General features: G+C 34.6%; 1 protein-coding gene across 1 annotated transcript in view; it reads right to left on the bottom strand.

The window, feature by feature from the left end:
• Positions 1-153: 153 nt before the first annotated feature.
• TMF1 (TATA element modulatory factor 1) overlaps positions 154-22,095 on the bottom strand; it is a 37,823-nt gene continuing 15,881 nt past the window's right edge. The window contains exons 6-17 of the mRNA XM_040454479.1: positions 17,023-17,165; positions 16,618-16,784; positions 16,170-16,326; positions 12,880-12,972; positions 12,035-12,191; positions 8,467-8,659; positions 7,624-7,693; positions 7,276-7,368; positions 5,789-5,890; positions 5,122-5,274; positions 3,846-3,971; positions 154-3,095 (exon numbers count right to left, since the gene is read on the bottom strand). Of these exons, the coding sequence (XP_040310413.1) occupies positions 2,952-3,095; positions 3,846-3,971; positions 5,122-5,274; positions 5,789-5,890; positions 7,276-7,368; positions 7,624-7,693; positions 8,467-8,659; positions 12,035-12,191; positions 12,880-12,972; positions 16,170-16,326; positions 16,618-16,784; positions 17,023-17,165 (1,598 nt within the window). The 3' untranslated portion in view covers positions 154-2,951. The remainder of the gene's footprint in view (positions 3,096-3,845; positions 3,972-5,121; positions 5,275-5,788; positions 5,891-7,275; positions 7,369-7,623; positions 7,694-8,466; positions 8,660-12,034; positions 12,192-12,879; positions 12,973-16,169; positions 16,327-16,617; positions 16,785-17,022; positions 17,166-22,095) is intronic.

Raw genomic sequence — 22,095 nt, 5'->3', positions numbered from 1 at the left:
CTCTCTCTCTCTCTCTCTCTCTCTCTCCCCCCCGTCTCAAAATAGATAAAAATAAACTTAAAAAAAACGAACTCCAAAGTTATACAAGTTATATTATCTTCATAAAACAATACTATTAGTCATTGGCCAGTCTAAATTACGTTAACAATGAAATAAATTATTAATATTTTGAAATCTTTATTAAAATCAGATCCATGCTTATTTACATTACCTTTCATTTAGAATTAAAATATTATGTCAATCTGTAGTTTAAATCATACTTTTAGCCCTTTACAAAATATGAAATTAAAGTTGCAGTGTAAAACTGAATGAAATACGGGCGATTAGATTTTTAAAGGAAAATAAAAAATTATGATACACTAGAAAAAAATGTATATATACTAGACAAATAGTAAAACAAGATAAAGATATCTATAGTCACTTTCTTTTTTTTTTTTTCTTGTGGATATTTTCTAAATACTACAAATCATATACTTTCAATACACATCTGCATAAATTTTCAATTAAGAAATCAAATGCCAATTGAGGGATCATGCGAAAAAAAAATTCACTTAATTAACTCCAAAAACTCATGTTTCCCCAGGTCAGAAGTTATTCATATTCAGAATACTTCAAATCATAATACAGATACATTCGGTACATTCCCATATGCTAAGGAGTATACAACTGGAACTTCTCAAAAAAGAGGAAATGAAAAAGAAAGAAATGGTAGTCATCAATTTAGCTTCCCAGGAGTTGGAAAAACACCTAGTCTGTATTCAGCTGTCTACATATCAACAAGGTTCACACCTCTTCTACTCTTTTTTTATATTGTTGAAATTATTATCATTTGTAATATCTATTTTCTTTCAAGATTAGAAACATCTGATTGCAAACTATTATAAACATTACCTTACTAGAATATGGATGGAGAAGTTTTAATGACACACAGCAAAATACAGCAACCAAAATTCTATAGGTGTTCTGCCACTTAGTGGAATTTTTCAAGAAACTCATTCCCTACACCTTCTCAACTTATAAAAATGTACTGAGACATCTAAGTGTATAATAAAATATGTATGACTATTCATTATTAATTTTTGGATAAAGAACACAAGGTAATATATAGCCAAGGCTTTAAACAAATGCTTATCATTTTTGAGTTAAATAAATTGAAAACACTTTTAAAATTTTAAGTTGAATTGATTTTATTAATGTTAATAAGAATTAAGAAAAGAGAATGTTTACTATTTTGAAATTGAAAGGTATAGGTTTTATTTCAATCTTTTCTCCACAACTGAAGACTTTATTTTCTCACTAATAGATATTTTAAAAGAATAGTTTCGTAATTTCTAAACTTCTAGTTTCAAATGCTTGACAGAATTTTGCAACTTAAGTTTCCTATATTTTCTAATTCTGTACATTTTTTTATTGCTATCAGTCTTGTCATTCCTTGTCAGCCCCTGAATATTAAAAAAAAAAAAAAAAAAAAAAAAAAAAAAAATCCAAGCTGACACTGCTTCTTTACACTGCTTCTTACCACTAATATATAGAAAATTAATTTTATGAGTTTGGTTCACACTGAAAGAGTATTTATTAGTGCTACAAATCAGAGATCCATGACAGAAACACTGTCTGGAATACAAAAAGAATAAAAATGAGGTCACTTGAATTGCCCTGAAAAGCATTCCAAATTCTTCAACATGGCTTGCTTGTAGCTATACTCCCAAGTTCTAGTGTTTAAAATTAAACTAAATTTTAAATGCGAGTTTTTATTCCCACCTAAAGGCAGCTAAATGACTTTGAGTAATAAAATGTATCAAAATATATCACAAATCTAAAACACAGCCTAGTTAACTTTTAAACAAAATAACATTTGAAAGAAAGCATAGCTGTTTTTAAAGCTTTTTCCACACTATTTTTGTGTTTAAATTAAGTTTTGAGAAAAAGTAAAATGATAAATTACACAGAACTGCAAAATGCCAAATTTAAATTAACTCCTATAACTTCTCTATTTTGTTATGAATATTCTGTAATATCAAACATTGATTTTTAATGTGCCAAAAATAAGGCTTTACAAAATGTGAACAATTAATTTTTAAGAGAAAATTATGTTATTATTTTATCACTTTTGATTCATTGTATAGGGTAGTAAAACAATACTTCAAAATCACTTAAATGTCACTGATACCATCAAAAAATCCTTGTAAGTAAAATTTTTCCACTATCCAATCATGTCTATATAACTAACTGAATAGGTATAGCTTTTACCAGAGAGGTAAACTTTGCACAGACTTAATTATAGAATTTGGGTGAAATAATTTCACGGGCCACAAAAATTTTTAAGTTTAAATCATTCACCCTTTAAACTTCAGACAGTGTCAGCGTGACTTCTACTTAAAAAAAAAAAATTAGCTCAAAATTTAGTAATTGCAGGTTTAATATTTTTTTTTTACCTGAAGACTAAATGTTCATTTTCAGCAAGTAATAATTAGACATGTTGAATTGTGGAAGATTTCAAAGTTTTAGTATGTTAATACCACTCCTTAAATGTCCTTAATATATACAAACACATATAAATTAGAGAGACAATTAATTATATATTTACAATACCACATATGAACACCATATGAACACCATTCTCTTTCCCTAACCATACTGATATGAGGAAAAGTAGTTAATCTCTGTGCTTTCAAGACAAAAAAAAAAAAAAAAAAAAAAAAAAAAAAGAAAGAGAAAAAAAGGTGCTTTAAAAAATAAATCTTTAAAGAATAGTTTCAAAAATAAAGTTCAAATATTGCACAAAATAATTTAATTGCAATTATTACTATATACTATAAAACAAATTTTTTTCAGTTTTTGAACTCTACAGTAAATTCCACTTTCTAATTCTATAAAAGAATTTATTGGAAGTCTACATTTTAGATATTAAATGTTTACATTCAGTTTGATGGGAATGTAATTTTTAGAAGTTAACTGAGTCTTTGTCTTAAAAGTTCATCTATTTGAGTCTTATACATATTTTTTACATCTTCAAGATCTAATCGAAGTTCTTCTGCCTCTTCTGCTTTCTCTCCATACATCTGCAGAATAGTGTTGTATCTCTGATCCAAATCCTACAAAAAATGTGTCCACAATTTTTAAAATAACTTCATAAAACATCTTTAATATTATATTTTTATTATAAATGAGTCACCAGTTGACCAGTAAACACATTACAATCTAAATAAAGGTATATTGTGATCTCTTATAAAAATTAAACTGATACTCCAACCCATTGGAATAAATAGCAAGTAAAGGAATTAAAAAAAGGAAAGAAAAAAACCTAAGCCAAATGGCTATCAATTTTGCCATATATCTCCACCATTCTATAATTCTCCCTATATAAAGCTTAATCTGTCTTTTCTCCCATTAACACACATATGATCAAATTTTAGTCTTTCTGGTTCATTGCAGTTTAATTATTACCTGGCATTTACCCCACAAAAAAAGCTGAAAGAAAATATATTCTCATCTATGGCCTAACTGTGACCCCTTATGCCAAATATGCAAATTGCAATGATACACATAACATCAATGAACAAAATACTAGTAAGATCTTGTAAAAGAGCTATATTATAAATGAGCCATGGTCAAATAAAATCTAGTTATTTTCCTATATTAGGGCTACACATGATTATGAAAAATACTTTGTGTAATGTGACAAGCTAGAAGATTCTTTAAACTTCTTTACTGAAATATTAATACCAGTTTTTAAACAAATCATTAACTTATACATATGCATTTTATGTAAGCTAAAAATATGAGATTTAGTACAACTGGATAAAAATATCTTAGGGACTTATCCCTAAGTGAAGAATACTTACTCTTAGCTGAGTTCGAAGTTTGGGTATCTCCTTCACTTTCTCTTCAAGTTCATCATTTTGATTAGTTAATTTAACCAGCTCTTCAGCCATTATTGAGCGGGTTTTTTCTAGATTGCCAATTTGCAGCTGAGAAACATCACCAGAAACAAATTTAAATAAATATATATCTTGTCTAATAGTCCCACTAATATAAACAAATTCAATATTATTTTTGAAAAAATAGACATGTCAACAAATAACCATGAAATAACACTTTCTTAAGGAAATGGTGGCAAAAATAAGGCTTTCTGCTTTCCTCAGAGATAACCATCTACAGGGCTCACTATGAAAGAAAAACAACTAAAGAAAATTCACTGTTTGAAATATGCAGCCCTATATTTTTCTCTAGAAAAGCAGCATGTATTTCAGTTATTCTAAATTACTACAGAAACTCAGAGAAATAAAAACATACTTTAATGCAGGCCCAGCTGTGCAGGTCATATTGAAAGAATCTATCATCACTACCAAAGAAGTTAATATGGGCCCTCAAGCATAACACACTGGGCTACCCAAATATAACATGTATTAAAATTATTCTGATTTTTCCCCCCAATTCAAACACTTCTTCTTTAATGGAGTAATACTTTCAACTACCTAAAAGTATATAATGAAAATAAAAGAGGAAAGATTTACTTCGGAGTGTATTAAGTTTAACACTGAAATCAGATACATCTCTCACCATATTGAATTTTTAAAAAGCAAGGTAAGATGGGAGGCTGCTCCTTCCCTACTCATGACGTTTCCTTTCATGTGCAGGTGTTATAGTTCTCATCTCGCTCATATTCTCTACTCCTTCCTCACAAAGGGGAGCGATTAAACTAAATGGTAAATTTGGGAAGAATAAAATGACGATGTTCAGATAAGCAACTTCCCCTCTTTTTAATGTTTGGAAAAAGGTGCCTGCAGGGAGCTCTCTGCTCTCCTAGATGCTTCCAAGTCTTAGCTACAGCAAGCTACAGCACAGGGGGAGGCCCACTACGGTCCAGCACTGGCTGTGCTATGTGGAGCAGGTCAGCATTCCTAATTCTGGCAGTCCATTAGCAGGCTCATTCGGCTCTTATCCTTGGCTAATTTCTCCAGTCTGTATTATAGATATATGTGATACATTTTAAACTTCATATGCAACCATTTCACTTTATGTCTCAATTTGCTTAGACTTGAGGTGGAAACGAAGGGTGCTATTTATTGGGCCCCAAAATTTCATTGACTTCAGTAGCACATTTAATTTTTCCAATACCTGTAAATGAGTAATTTCTCCTTCCCTCAGCTTTAGCTGAGACTGTAGATTTTCAATAATGCTGGATCCTGCTCCCATTCTTACAGCATCATAAAGATTGTTTCCATTTGCTGATACAGACATTGGTCCAAATGAATGATCATGAGGCTCATCCTATATTAAACAAACCATATACAGTTTTTCAGTTACTACAGACTGAGTTCCAAAACAAAATGGTTGTTAATTCTTGCTTTAAAATGTCTGTAACTTTTTCAAAGTCAGAAAATCATCTACAGTTCCTCAGTCCAATTAGCACTTCTTCAAGAATATTCACATGAGTTGCCTATGGAATGGCAAGGTCATAGTTGATAGCCAAAATGCTACCTGAATTTCCTTTACCATCATTCAGTTTATTTATTTTTTTAAATTGTATTATTTCTTTTGAGAGGGGGAGGGGGAGAGGGGGAGAGAGACAAAGACAGAGAAAGCTGGGGGAGAGCCAGAGAGAGAGAGTCCCAAAGAGCCTCCACAGTGTCAGTGTGGAGCTCACATGGGGCTCAAACCCACAAACTCTGAGATCACGACCTGAGTCAAAACTAAGAATTGGACGCTCAACCAACTGAGCCACCCAGGAATCCCATCATCGTTCAGTTTAACAACTAGGCACATGTAAGAAACAAAATACCACCTGAGACAGAAAAGATGTCTGTAGCCCTGCCATATCAACTCCACTTATTGAACTTGATCGTGACATTGTGGGAGTGCTAGAAACAGAAAATGGCTTCCGTTCCTTAGGGAGTAAAAAAAAAAATTCAGATCACATTAAAGACTAAAATGGTAAAAAAAAACTAGTAAACTTTTTTAGGATAAATGACAACAAAGACTCATTCTTATTTCCTCATAAAATGTTACAGATAGGATATCTGAAGTCTTTAATAAAGGCACAAAATACTTAGTAACTTAAAAACTAGATAGACTTGGTCAAATCATCTAAGGAACCATTTATATTACAACATAATTTACTTTTAATGGAATGAGAATGTTTTTGTTCTAGCAAGTATATGAACTAACTTCTTCATATGATTATACATTATGTGTATAACATAACCACCAATTAAACCTAATTCTTTAGAATCAGGTTGCTAATGAGTGTTACAAACCACAAATTTTCTGGTTTATCCATTTTATTTTTTTTAATGATTATTTATTTTGACAGGGAAAGAGAGGGAGAGTGCAAGCAGGGAAGGGGCAGCGAAAGAGGGAGAGTAAGAATCTCAAGCAGGCTCTATGTTGTCCGCGCAGAGCCCAATGCAAGGCTCAAACTCACGATTGGGGTTAAGACCATGACCCAAGCCGAAATAAGGAGTCAGTCGCTCAACTGAATGAGTCACCCAGTTCCTCCCCATTTTATTTTTACTATGTATTTTTAAAATTCCAAATAAATCTGGGGCACCTGGGTGGCTCAGTTGGTTAAGCATCCGACTTTGGCTCGGGTCATGATCTCACGGTTTGAGAGTTTGAGCCCCGTGTCGGGCTCTGTGCTGACATCTCAGAGCCTGGAGCCTTCTTCAGATTCTCTCTCTCTCTCTCTCTCTCTCTCTCTCTCTCTCTCTCTCTCCTCCTCTTCCTCCTCCTCCTCCTCCTCCTCCCCCCCCAACTCATGCTCTGTCTCTCTCTCTCTCTCAAAAACAAACATAAAAAAAAAAATTTGAAATAAATAAATAAATAAATAAAATTCCAAGTAAATTCAAAAGGTAATCTCCATATACATGTAGATAGTTTTAACATATCATGCTATCTATCTAGTCTAATCCTACACAGGAAACTCATTTTAAAAAATTGCTTTCATTAACGAGAAATAAAGAGAATAAACTAGTTTTATTCCCACAGTGCCTAGGGGCCTAATGAGGTATATTAGTTTCAGTGAGAGAACACAAAATTCATTTAAAAATGGGCAAGAGGTTCTGTGATTCAAATCCTAGAAATCACAAATCTCTTTGGATAAACTTAAGGATCTACCCTGACAGGCTACTGAATATTAGAATTTATCACTCTATTGATGTTAGACATTAGAAATGGTATTTATAAAGTATAACTAAAATTATATAACAACGTTTAATAACAACACCACTAACTGGTTACCCCAAAAACAAAACAAAAACCAAAATTCAATACCTTTTCTTTTACTGCTTCTTGGGTGAAAACTGCTTTCTTCCTTTCTTGTTCAACTTTCATTTTCTCCATTTCTAACTGACTATTCAATAGTGTCTAATGGAGAAAAATATAGTTAGGTAATTTCTGTGAAGCTAAATCATCATTGTAAGTCAACTTTAAAGTCAAGAACATAAAACATATATTCCCATTTGTTTTACTACTAAAGACCAAGTTCCAAAAGTAGTCTTATCACCCATTTCATCATGGCATCTCATTAGTTCATTACCATCCCCAGCTATTCTCGGGTGGAAGCCCTAGAGGTGAGCAAACATTGGTTTCTTTTTTTTTTTTTTGAGCAAACATAAATACCTTTTCTTTCCTTGTCTCTTCAAGTGTTCTTACATATTCATCTTTTAGGTTTTCTAATTCAACCTGGTACCTAGTAAGCCAGAAAGAAGTAAACAAAAAAAAGGAGATGACAGTACAGACTACTGAAAACTCACTACTTTATTAACTCTTTAATAGTAATTTCTATTTGCAGCTTGATTTCCCAACCATATTTTCCAGATGATGTGGGTTTTACATTCAGAAGCTAAACTACTACTTCTGTGCATTTTAGTGTATTGCTGCTCTATGCTAGGATTTAATTAAAAAAAAAAAAAAGAATTTTGAATACCACCAGTCTATAACAGGTTCAGATTCTGCAAAAGCTTCTTAGGGAGTTCTTTGAAAATGTTTATAGATGTTCAGGTATTTTATTTCATAAATCATTTTTACTTCACCACTTTTTTCTAATTAAAATCTCTAAGGAAAAAAAGAGTAAAACCACACTAATCACAGTCTTAATAAAAATTCAGAGAGATGGCTTTTATAGCTTATGGTTCCAAAGAAGCCAGACATTTATTTAGAAAGACTGGAATACTGCTAAGACCCTTGTAAAATATAAAACTAGTGGTCTCCAAACTATTTTGCACTTACAAATTCCTTTAAAAAAATCGATTAATGAATCCTTCCCCTGGAAAATGCAAATACATACAGAACATGCCACACAATTTCATGAACCTATCTATGTAAAGTTCAGTGAATCCCCAAACCACCTGGCTACAATATTCTATTACTAATGATTCTGACTTGAAACGCTTTAACATTCTTTTTTTACATGCTTTAATATGGCACAAAATACCAAGAATAACACTCAAGAAACATGCTCACCTACTATTTTCATCCTCCAGTTTCCTTAGCTTATTTTTCTCTGATTCTAGCTGGGCCTGAAATCTACTATTTTCCTGCCTTAAGAGAGAATTCTGTGACTCCATGGAAGACATTTGAATTTTGTTGGCAAGGAGTTCTTCTGTAGCTGCACGTTCTCTTTCAACTGCTGCTGCCAACAAGGTCTGGGATTCACCTGATGGTAGGGTAAAAAAGAAAAATCACATATATCCAAGAGGCCAAAATATCAAGTAGATTCTGACTTCAAACTGTTAATGATTCAAGGAGCCATACTGAAATCAGTTTATTGCCAAAAGCAGGACTGCCTCCAACAAACAAAAGAACAAATCTGCTTCTATCTGCTTTATTACTTTTTCCCAAAATATTTCAATTTGTATGTGGAGTCACATATTTTAAAATATCAACAAATGGTGCTGGAGCAACTGGATATCCACAGGCAAAAAGGAAAAAAAAGGAACCTCAAACTAAACTTCTACCATAAATGAAAATTAACTCAAAATGGATCATAAACTTAAACGTAAAACAAAACTGTAAAACAATAAAAAAAAAAGACTACAGGAGAAATCTTCAACATCTAGGGACAGGCAAGGAATATTTGTTAGACACCAAAAGCAGAGCCATTAAAGAAAAACAGATAAATTGGACACCTTCAAAATTTTAAACTTTTGCTTTTGGGAAAAGGATAAAAAGACAAGCTACGGAGTTGGAGGGAAAAAATGCAAAACACATTATCTAAGTCTAGTGTCTAGAATATATAAAAAAAAGTCTCAAAACTCAGCGAAAATAAAGAATCCAGTTAGAAAATGGGCAAGACATGAAAAGTTATTTCATTCAAGAGGCTATAGAAATGAAAAATAAGCACATGAAATATATTCAAACATTAGTCATTAGGGAAATGAAAATGAAAATCACAGTCAGATATCACTACACACCTGCCTGAACCACTATTAAGAAAAAACAGGGAAAAGACAACATCCTTGCTGGCAAGGATATGGAGCGACTAGATTCCTGTCACACCTACAGCCACTTTGGAAAAACAGTTTGGCATTTTTTTAAAAAACTAAACATACAACTACCCACACAACCCAGTAAGTGAACACTTAGGCATTCACCAGAGAAATGAAAACATGTTCACTCTAAAACCTGGACAAGAATGTTCACCAGAGCTTTATTTGTGTGAAAAAATCTAGAATGAGCCCAGATATCCTTCATTAGGTAGATGGTTAAAGAAAATGCGCTATGCACATACCATGGAAACACAATGAGCAATGAAAAGATTAAATCACTGATACACACAGTAACTTAAACAAACTTCCCGGGAATTATGCTGCAAGAGAAAAAAAAAAAAAGCCAATCCCAAATTGTCACACAGTATGTAATTCTATTGCTGTAACATTTTGAAATTCCATAATTTTAGACAGAGGACAGATTAGTGATTGCCAAGATTTGAGACAGGTGAGAAAGGCCACGAGGATGGCAAAGTGAGGTTTTAAAAGGACAACGTAAAGGATCTTTGTGGTGCTAGAAGTGTTCAACATCTTGAGTGCAGAGATGGGGACATGAACCCACACAAATGACAAAATTGTGCAGTACTTAATACAGACACACACAAATGAGTACCATTAAAACTGGGAAAATCTGATTAAAATCAGTAGATTGTATCAAGTCAACGTAATGGTTGTGATATTATATTTTAATTTTGCAGTGTTAACATTTGGGGATGTTGGATAAAGCATGCAAAGTACCAACTGTATTATTTCTTATAACTGCAAGTGAATCTACAATTATCTCGATAAAAATTTTCAATTAAAAAAAGATTAGTGCATACAACTCAAAATTTAACCGAAAATTCTACTTCTCCCCCCACCAAAATAGACTTAACGCCATCTCTATTTTTCACTTCATATTGTTACATACTGTATCTGTGCTATTTTCTTTCTTTTTTTTTTTTTTTTTTTTTTTTTTAATTTGAGAGAGATAGACTGAGAGGGGTAGATGGGCTGAGGGAGAGAGAGAGAACCTTAAGCAAGCTCCAAGCTCAGTGCAGAGCCGGTCATGGGGCTCGATCCCACAACCCTGGGATCATGACCTGAGCTAAAATCAAGAGTTGGATGCTCAACCAACTGAGCCACCCAGGTGGCCCTCTGTGCTCCTATTAAAAATACTATTTATGGGGCGCCTGGGTGGCTCAGTCGGTTAAGCGTCCGACTTCGGCTCAGGTCACGATCTGATGGTCCATGAGTTCGAGCCCCGCATCAGGCTCTGTGCTGACAGCTCTGAGCCTGGAGCCTGCTTCGGATTCTGTGTCTCCCTCTCTCTCTCTGCTGTCCCCCGTTCATGTTCTGTCTCTGTCTCAAAAATAAACATTTAAAAAAAAAAATACTATTTACTACATCTGTCCCTTGGCTTTGCCTACATTCCAGCACAATACCACATACCCTCGAGTGTATGTAGACTCCAGTGTAAAAACCACAAAAATAACAGCTTCTACTTTTCATTTACTGCAAAATAATTATTCTTTTCATGAGGTGTCATTTTCAGATGTCTTATTTTCATAACAAATGGGTCTCAATAACAATTGATGGACCCCAAAACTTACACCTACAAATTACACAACATATAAGGGTTCATTAAGTTCAGTGATTTAAGCAGATGAATCTTTTTCCAGACATCATCTCACATGGAACTCAAAAAAAAAAAAAAAAAAAAGACAAAGGAGGAACTACTCTCATTACAGCAGCCTAGAGAGATACATCGAGCACCTCTCATTTATAGAGCTTCCCTCTCACCATGACAGCTAGTCCTAAGACATCTAAGGGATCTAGCAAATACTGTTTGAAAACCACTAATCTAGTTTACCCCTCATGGCTTACAAGGACACCCATTCAGGCCTGCTTTTATCACTAGACCACAGTGTCTCAAATGACAGTTATATTTAGGCACAGAATGGGACACATGAATTTTTCATGAACTTGCCAGCTTCTGGGATATCTAATAGATGTATATGTATATACATGTACATATATATGCATATGTACTAGTCTATGCTTGCAAAAACATCTTAGTATAATTTTCTTAATAACATCACAGAAGGGCAACCTGGGGCATTTCTATAAAAAAGACTCTAAAGACTCCGCATCATCTGTCTAGTAGAGTTTGATCGGGATCCTCCTTAGATCTATCTCTGCTCCTGGAATTCTACCAACAACTAGAATCCTGATTTCTACATCCTACATTATTGCAGACAAGCTAGAAAGGGGTCAGATTTAGCAAGAGACAAGGAAAAGAAGGAGTGCAGCAGTCTGTAAAAATGAAAGGATGGCATGCTAGTATTTGGGACAGTATCTGACACACTGTGTAAGGGAAAACAAGTGGTTTGAAAGGGTCAATTAGGATATTAGAAAATAAATGTAAACAAACAGAAGAGGTAAAAATCTACAACTTAGACATAAGATATAACTATCAGATCAAGAATTTCAATTTTATGCCATTATTCTAATTCTATAAACAAGCTTCTACACTGAGCTTAAGAACTAAAGAAATCAGTTACCAAGCCTATCAGAAAGATTCTTCTCTAACTTCTCCCACGATGATGTCTGGGACCCTAGAGTTGCTTGCAAATTTTCTATCTGTCGAAGCAATGGTCTTGTTGTTGATGAAACACTTTGACTCAGCTCTTGGTTTCGATTCTCTGCTTCCTGAAGTCTCTGAATGGTGAAATTCTTAAGTCATTACCACTAACAGCAATAAAAGCTCTAAAAACACTAGCAAACAAACTTCATGAGAGATTTCTGGACAATATTGTTTTCCCAAGAAAAAATTATTTACATTATTTTCCAATTATTCAATCTTTAAATTAGAGTTACGAAGCATAATAGTATGTAAATAAGTGCTTCTTTATAAGGTTTTCAAACATAAAGATAGCTTTTGATTACCTGAAGGTAAAAGAGACTATCATCCAAACCTCCCAGCAATTGTCTCATCACCCAAATATTTCTAAGTATTTATAAAAACAGAAAGATCAATCTGAGTTGCATTTTCTCTCCCTTTTCCCATTCATGTTCGTTTATTGAAAATTAACAGAGTGGTCTCCTATCTACCTAACAGTAATCAAAGACTGATAATAATAAACTAGTTATAACAAACGAAAAGACAATACTGAGAAATAAATCTATCACAAATTATTTTCCATAAAAAAACCTAGGGCTTTTCATGTTTCTTTTTTTTAAGGTGCCCCCTCTGATTTTATTCATATAAGGCACAAAACAATACAGCAAATAAATGCTAAGTATGGTAGTAATCATCTCAATTCCATGAACAGTATCCCCACCGAGCCATTTTTTATTTCTAGGAAAACACATCTTGGATTTGTGTTTAGGGAAACTGTGACAGTACCTGCTGGAGTTCACCGATCTCATGGCGCAAATAATCCTCTCTTCTGGCAGCCGCTTGCTCTGCACGTTGCAGTGCCAGCCTGAGGTCTCCCACCTGTATGAGAACCCGTACACACTAGCACAGACGGTAACAAAACATTACCCGCAACTTCCTACCTGCATGCTGTGTTGTGCGCACTTGCTGTTTATGTAGGATACTTCTACTATCCAATGAGCTTTTCCACATGGTTAGCACACAACCCATTCATCAAGCAATTCTAAACTGTATATGTACCCAATATATACTCAGAAAACCAGTTAGGCCAAAAAAAAAGTATATAAATAGGTACAAGGCACAGCCACTGTACAATACAGAAGGAGAGACAATGCGTCTATAAATATTCGCAATGTAAAGCAGAATGTGATAGCTATAAAAGCAAGCTGCTATTCCTAATACACAACTGCAGATGTAAACTGCTACAGTGTTTCTGTAAAACATTATGAAGACATGTTTAAAGGATCATAAAATTTTTCATCTTTTTCACTTGGTCATCCTAGTCTTGAGAATTGACTCAACAAAAGCAGATATAAATATAAAAGATACTCCCCACTATGCTGTTAGCTAGACTAGCAAAAATAGACAAAACAGGAAATATTCCACATATCCACCAGTAATCTATTTTTGCAAAGTTTGATACATGAATATAATATTCCCATTAAAAATTATGATGAATGTGGGCGCCGGGGTGGTTCAGTCAGTTAAGCATCCGACTCTTGATTCTGGCCCAGGTCATGATCTCACAGTTCCATGAGACTGAGCTCGTGTCAGGCTCTGAGCTGACAGCATACATTCTCTCTCCCTCTTTCCCACATACGTGTGTGGGCATACTCTCTCTCTCTGAAAATAAATAAACTTAAAAAAAATTATGATGAATGTGAACAATATGTAAAAATTTATAATTAAATCTTAAATGAAAAAACTAATATACATGGTATCAATTACTTAAAAATACATAGAAAGGTAAGAAGTTAATACACAAAACTGATGTTACTTATAAAAGGTGATAATTTTATAAATAGTACCACCATATGCTCTCTGTCTCCCATTCCCCTACTTTTTGTTATTATGCTAGTGTATATGCAGAGGTATATAGGTAAATTTATAGACCTGTATATTTTCTTTCATTTACAAACAGAAACACTGAAAAAACAAACCAAACACTAGTAAAATGGCTACTTATAGGCAAAGAAAGGGGACGGGGAGGAGCTAAGTTGGAAGCAAATGTTGTCTCGATATACGGTTATACAGTTCTCACTTTGGAATCATGTAAATTTTCTACATATTTATGTAAAATTAAATCAAAATTGCACTGTGCTCAATGAGGAAAGAATGATCTTTTCAATAAATGGTCCTGTGACAGCTGGACATCCATGTGCAAAAAACCTAAATGCAAGAGCTAAAACTATAAAATTCTTAGAAGGAAACAGGGGAACACCTGCATGACCTTGGACTAAGCAATGGTGTCTTAAATACGATGCCTGAAGCACAGGCAACAAAAGAAAAAATAAAGAAGATGGACTTCACCAAAATTTACAAAACCTATACATCAAAGGACACTATTGAGAAAATGAAAGACAACCTATAAAATGGGAAAAAATATTTGCAAATCCTACCTTTGATAAAGACCTAATATGCAGAACACATAAACAACTCTCACAACTCAACAATTTAAAAATGAGCAAAGGATATGAGTGTTTGAATAAATTTCTCCAAAGAAGATGCAAAAATATATATATGGCCAGTAAGCACATAAAAAGATGCTCAACATCATTAGTCATTAAGGAAATATAAACAAATACACCACAATCAGATACCATTTCATACCCACTAAAAGGGCTATTAAAAAAAAAAAGAGGGGTTAGGCGGCCGACTTCGGCTCAGGTCATAATCTCGCGGTCCGTGAGTTCGAGCCCCGCGTTGGGCTCTGTGCTGACAGCTCAGAGCCTGGAGCCTGTTTCAGATTCTGTGTCTCCCTCTCTCTGACCCTCCCCCGTTCATGCTCTGTCTCTCTCTGTCTCAAAAATAAACGTTAAAAAAAAAATTATTTTTTAAAATAAAAATAAAAAAAAAAAAGAAGGTAACAAACACTGGCAAAAGATAGAAACTAAAACCCTCACATATTGCTGATGAGACTATAAAATGGTGTAGGTGTTGTGGAAAGTCTGGCAGCTCTTCACAAAGTTATTTATATATAGGATTACCAAACTAACCTAAGGATATATGTCAAAGAGAATTTTTTTTAATAATTTTTTTTAATGTTTATTTATTTTTGAGAAAGAGACAGAGCACAGGGAATGAAGCCATCAGAGACAGAGGGAGACACAGAATCCAAAGCAGGCTTCAGGCTCTGAGCTGTCAGCACAGAGCCCGACACGGGCCTTAAACCCACGAACTGCAAGATCAGAGCCGAAGTCAGACGCTTAACCGAATGAGCCACCCAGGTGCCCTATGTCTAAGAGAATTTAAAATAAATGTTTACACAAAAATGTGTACATGAATGTTTATAGTAGTATTATTTGTAATAACCAAAAGTGAAAATAACCCAAGTATCCATCAACTGATGATTTTGTAAGACAAAGTCTGACAAATTTTGGTTTTCCTCCCTTATCTGAACTGTATGGACTCCCCCAGTTGTTATGAATAAGCTCAGGAGTTATATGGATTCTCCTAAAATTATACACAATGTCTAGTATTTATCTGCATAGGTGCAGTAACACAGTCTGCCTTTCACAATATTCTGTAGTAAGTCTGAAATTCACCAAAAATAAGCAGTACTAGAATAACGCAAGTATTGCTTTAACAATGGTTTAAAAAAAACACACAATGTTAAAAAAAAAAATTAAAAAAAAAAAAGGGGGGGGGCCCCCGGGGGGGCCAATTGGTTAAAGGGCCCGACTTCAGCTCAGGTCATGATCTCACGGTCCGTGGGTTCAAGCCCCACGTCCGGCTCTGTGCTGATAGCTCAGAGCCTGGAGCCTGTTTCAGATTCTGTGTCTCCCTCTTTCTCTGACCCTCCCCTGTTCATGCTGTCTCAAAAATAAATAAATGTTAAAAAAAAAATTAAAAAAAAACCAAAAAACACAAGACTGGCACAATACAGTAGTCTTAGAAAAAAGTGTCCAACAAGATTAGAAACAAAATATAACACCTGTACCACTACATAAAGTTTGACTCAAACCAGCTAACGTATTCTTTAATTTGTAAAAGCACAAAGTTTTTAAAGACTAATTTAATTATTATCTCTTGCTTACTTGAATCGCTAATGTTTCTTGCTGCTGACGGGCTTCTTCTTGGGCCTTCTCTAGTGCTGCAGAAAGTTCTTCTTTGGCTTTCATTTCACGACTCAGAGCAGCTTCCTGTGCCTCGCTATCTTTTGCAGCATTGGCTTTGTGGAGATCAGTAAGTTCTCTTAAAAAATTGGATTGATAATTTTTATTTAAAATAGTTAATTACATGATCAAGTTAAGGAAGTTTGCATATAGATTTCCCTAGGAGCTACACAATAAGGGAGAGTTCACCCCATAATAAACACTGACCACAGTAAGGACTCTCTGTTGAACTTGCTCTGACCAACTACAAGTCCATATATAGCCAAGTTTATAAATATCGTTAGTGATCAAATAACAGAAGAAGTATTTCTTCAACATCCTGTTCTGATAATTGATTTTAAATGAGTTGTATATTTGTTCATTTTCTTACTTGTATGCACTATCCAGAGCAGCTTGAATACTTCGGTTCTTTTCTTCAAGTTCATCCATGTCTACCTGAAGTCGGCCAAGATCCTTCTCTTGGCGTTCTACCACAGAATTTAGTTTTTTAATGTTTTCTCTATGTTGTTTCTCAACCTCTTCTTTGCCATCAAGGACCTATAAAACAGACAAAAGTATTTTTCAATTAATAACACCATGGTAAATAATTGTATTCCAGGAATCTTGAGTGTTACAGTAATGAAGAAAAATCTTAACTATCATCTATTAAATTGCTTGCCAAATTCTTCCCATGATATATCCCAATAAATTATTCTAAATGTTTTATAAACCATGGCTAATTGTTCATATAGGAAGTAATAACAATATATATATTTAGATAATAGTTAATATTCACCTGTTTTAAATGTTGCAATTCTTCTTCTAGCTCTTTAACTTTTTTGTTCAGTTTTGCAATAATATTTTCATTTTCTTTGTCTTTAGCTCTTAATTTCTTAATAATGTTAGAATTATGCAGCTGCTGTTTTGAAAGTTTTTCTCCTAGCAATGGCAAAAAAAAAAATTTTTCAAATAATGATTCCTTAAGAATCTGGATAGTGTATTGGATCTAACCAGTGACATAAAATGATAGAGTATTTTTAAAATCACAATATTATAACCATGAACATTAAATTGATTGGGACAACCATCAATAAATGCTAAAATTACTAGATGGAAGGGTGATAGGTAACAGAATATTCTTAGCCTTAAGAAATCATTCCCACAGGCAAACCATAAGAGACTCTTACATAACAGAGAACAAACTGAGGGTTGCTAGCAGGGAGGTAAATGGGGGGAAGGGCTAAATGGGTGATGGGCATTAAGGACGGCACTTGTTGGGATGAGCACTGGGTGTTATATGTAAATAATGAATCACTGGGTTCTACTCCTGAAACCAATACTACAATGTATGTTAACTAACTTGAATTTAAATACATAATTTTTTTAAAATTCATTCCCACATATTGCTTATGAATTACAAATGGAAAAATCTACTTGTAATACAGTGGAGAAATCTGGCTATTACCATCTTAACCATTTAGTTAGTCACCAGTGATCTTTCTTACCAGAAATTTTATCTGAATCTAATCATGAGAAGGACAAATTCCTGAACATGGGGCATACTATAGGAAAACTGGCCTGGATTCTACAAGTCTTTAAAGTCATGAAGAGAGACCTATCGCTAGACTGATGAAAGACCAAAAAGACATAATGGCCAAATGCAATACACAAACTTTGACTGGATCTTGGGGCAGGACAAATATCAGGTATAAAAGTCCTTTTTAGAGACAATGGGATGATGAAATATATGTTGGAGTATACTTCTGAATAAATACTGATTTTCTTAGGTATGGTTATGATGTTGTGCTTGTGAAGCAAAATGTACTTGCTACTGGGAAATGGAGCCTCATGAATTTAGGAGCGGACTACATATTCAATGCAATATCTAACAAAAGTCCAATGGCAAATTTCACAAAGTTTTTTAAAAATCCTAAAATTCATATGGAACCACAGAAGACCTCAAATAGCCAAAGGAATCCTGAGCAAGAACAAAGCTGAAAGTATCATATTTCCTCATTTTAAGACATGATACAAAGCTAGAGTTATCAAAACAGTATGGTACTAGCATAAAAACAGTAGACCAGGGGCGCCTGGGTGGCTCGGTCGGTTAAGCATCCGACTTCGGCTCAGGTCATGATCTCACGGTCTGTGAGTTCGAGCCCTGCATCGGTCTCTATGCTGACAGCTCAGAGCCTGGAGCCCGTTTTGGATTCTGTGTCTCCCTCTCTCTCTCTGCCCCTCCCCTGTTCATGCTCTCTGTCTCAAAAATAAATAAACGTTAAAAGAAAAAAAACAAAAACATAGTAGACCAGCAGAGCAAAACAGCCTAGAAAATCCACACAGAATTCAGAAATACATTTACAGCCAAGTGATCTTCAAAAAAGAGACCAAGAACACACTATGGGGAAAGGGAAGTCTCATCAATAAATTATACCAGGAAAACTGAATAATCATAGGCAGAATGAAATAGGACCACACACCAAATACAAAAGTCAACTCAAAATAAACACTTAATATACCTGAAAGTGTAAAATTACTAGGAAAAAAAAATAGGGGAAAAAAAAACTTCTGACATTGGTATTGGCAATGATTTTTTGGGTATGGATTCCAAAAGCATAGACTACAAAAGCAAAAATAGACAACTGGGATTACATCAAACTAAAAACTACTGCATAGCAAAGGAAACAAATCAACAGACTGAAGAGATAACCTGCAGAATGGAGGAAAATATTTGCAAGCCATGTATTTGATAAGGGATTAATATCCAAAATAAACAAAGAACTCCAATAACTCAACAGCAAAAAACAAGCCAATTAAGAAATGGGTAAAAGATGTGAGGGGCTCCTGGGTGGCTCAGTTGGTTAAGTGTCTAGCTTCAGCTCAGGTCATGATCTCATGGTTGGTGAGTTCGAGCCCCACTTTGGGTCTGTGCTGTACAGCTCAGAGCCTGGAGCATGCTTTGGATTCTGTGTCTCCTTCTCTCTCTCTGCCCCTCCCCCACTCACTCTCTGTCTCTCACAAATGAATAAACATTAAAAAAAATTTTTTTTTTTAAAAAGATGTGAATAGACTTTCTCAAAAGAAGACAAAGAATGGCCAATAAGTATACAAAAAGGTACTCAATATCACTAATCATCAGAAAAATGCGTATCAAAACTATATGAGATATCACCTCACAACTGTCAGGATACCTATTATCAACAAGCAAAAGATAAGAATTGGCAAGGATGTAGTGAAAAGGGAACCTTGGTATATACTATTGGCAGGAGTGTAAACTGGTACAGCCATTATGGAAAACAGCATGGAGATTCCGAAAAAATTAAAGATAGAACTACTATATGATCCAACAGTCCCACTTCTTTTTTTTTTTTTAATTTTTTTTTTTCAACGTTTATTTATTTTTGGGATAGAGAGAGACAGAGCATGAACGGGGGAGGGGCAGAGAGAGAGGGAGACACAGAATCAGAAACAGGCTCCAGGCTCTGAGCCATCAGCCCAGAGCCCGACGCGGGGCTCGAACTCACGGACCGCGAGATCGTGACCTGGCTGAAGTCGGATGCTTAACCGACTGCGCTACCCAGGCGCCCCATCAACAGTCCCTCTTCTAGGTATACATCCAAAGGAAATAAAATCAGTACCTCAGAGACATGTGCATTTCCACATGTACTGCAGCATTATTCACAAAAGTCAAGTTATGCAAATAACCTAAGTGTCCATCAATGGATAAATGGATAAAGAAAATGTGGTGTGCACAGAAATGCAAAGAATTTTAAGAGAATACTATGATGATTATATATGTGAACTGGACAACCTAGAAAAAAAATGGATAAATTCCTAGAAACAATCTCCCAGAACTACATCAGAAAGAACAAGAAAATTTGAACAGATCGATTACTAGTAACAAAATTGAATCAGTAATCAAGACTCCTCATCTCAAACAAAAGCCCAGGACCAGATGGCTTCACAGGTGAATTCTACCATTTAAAGAAGAGTTAATACCTATTCTTCTCAAACTGGTCCACAAATAGAAAAAAACTTTTTCAAATTTATCCTATAAGACTGGTATTGCCCTGACACCAAAACCAAAGACCCTTAAAAAAAGAAAGACGAGAGGCCAATATCCCTGGTAAACACAGGTGTAAAAATATTCAACAAAATATTAGCAAACTGAATTCAACAATACATTAAAAGGATCATTCACCACGATCAAGTGAGATTTATTCCAAGGACACAAACGTGGTTCAATATTTGCAAATCAATCAACATGAAATATCACATTAATAAAAGGATAAAAACCATAAGTCAACTCAATAGAAGCAGAAAAAGCATTTTTATATAAAATACTGTATCTGGGCATGATAAAAATTTCAAAGTGGGCTAGAAGGGAACATAACATAATAAAGGCAACACAGAAAAAATTCTTAGCTTAACATCATATTTGATGGTAAAATAGTGCAAGCTTTTCGTCTAAGACCAGGAAGAAGACAAAGATGTGCACTCTAACCTCTTTAATATAATATTGTAGTGAAGACCAACTACAGCAAATGGACAAGAAAAATAAATAAAAGGCAACCAAAGTAGTAAGGAAGAAGTAAAATTGTCACTATTTAGAGATGATATAATACCATAGCTAGAAAAGCCTGAAGACTCCATCCAAAGAACTATTAGAATAAGTGAATTCAGTAAAATTGCAGGGGGGTGCCTGGGTGGCTCAGTTGGTTAAGCGGCCGACTTCGGCTCAGGTCATGATCTCACGGTCCGTGAGTTCGAGCCCCGCGTCGGGCTCTGTGCTGACAGCTCAGAGCCTGGAGCCTGTTTCAGATTCTGTGTCTCCCTCTCTCTCTGACCCTCCCCCATTCATGCTCTGTCTCTCCCTGTCTCAAAAATAAAAAATAAAAAAAAAAAAAGTTAAAAAAAAAAATTAAAAAATAAAATTAAAAAATAAAAAATTGCAGGATACAAAATATACAGAAATCTGTTGCATTTCCATATGCTAATAATAAAATAGTAGGAAGTACAATTAAGAAATAATCCCATTTACAAGTGCACCAATAAAATAAATAAAATAAAATACTTAGGAATAAATTTAACCAAGAAAATCAAAGACCTATACTCTGATACTAATGAAAAAAATTGAAAACAACACAAATGGAGAGATATACCATGCTCATGAACTGGAAGAATTAATATTGTTAAAATGTCCATACTACCCAAAGCAATCTACAGATTCAATGCAATCCCTATCAAAATACCAAGAGCATTTTTCACACAACTAGAAACAGTAAGCCTAAAATTTTCATGGAAACACAAAGACCCCAAATAGCCAAAGCAATCTTGAGAAAGAAAAACATAGCTTGAAGGTATCATAATCCTAGATTACCGCTACAGTAATCAAAATAGTAGGATACTGGCACAAAAACAGACACATAGATCAATAAAACAGGATAGAGAGCCCAGAAATAAACCCATACTTATACGGTCAAATAACTGATGATAAAGGAGGCGAGAATATATAATGGGGAAAAGATATTCTTTTCGTTAAGTGGTGTTGGGAAAACTGGACAGCTACATGAACAAGAATGAAACCGGACCACTTTCTTACACCATACACAAAAATAAATTCAAAATGGATTAAAGACCAAAATGTGAGACGTGAAATTATAAAACTCTTAAAAGAAAACATAGGCAGCAGGGCCCCTGGGTGGCTCAGTTGGTTAAGCATCTGACTTCGGTTAAACATCCGACTTCAGCTCAAGTCATGATCTCATGGTTCGTGGGTTCGAGTCCCACATTGGGTTCTGTGCTGACAGCTCAGAGACTGGAGCCTGCTTCGGATTCTGTGTCTCCTGCTCTCTCTGCCCCTCCCCCG

Source organism: Herpailurus yagouaroundi, unplaced genomic scaffold (genome assembly GCF_014898765.1).
Source record: "Herpailurus yagouaroundi ecotype Mexico unplaced genomic scaffold, PumYag 213, whole genome shotgun sequence".
Lineage (NCBI taxonomy): Eukaryota > Metazoa > Chordata > Mammalia > Carnivora > Felidae > Herpailurus > Herpailurus yagouaroundi.
Note: the sequence above shows the minus strand (reverse complement) of the source record. Positions and strands in the feature narration are given on the sequence as shown.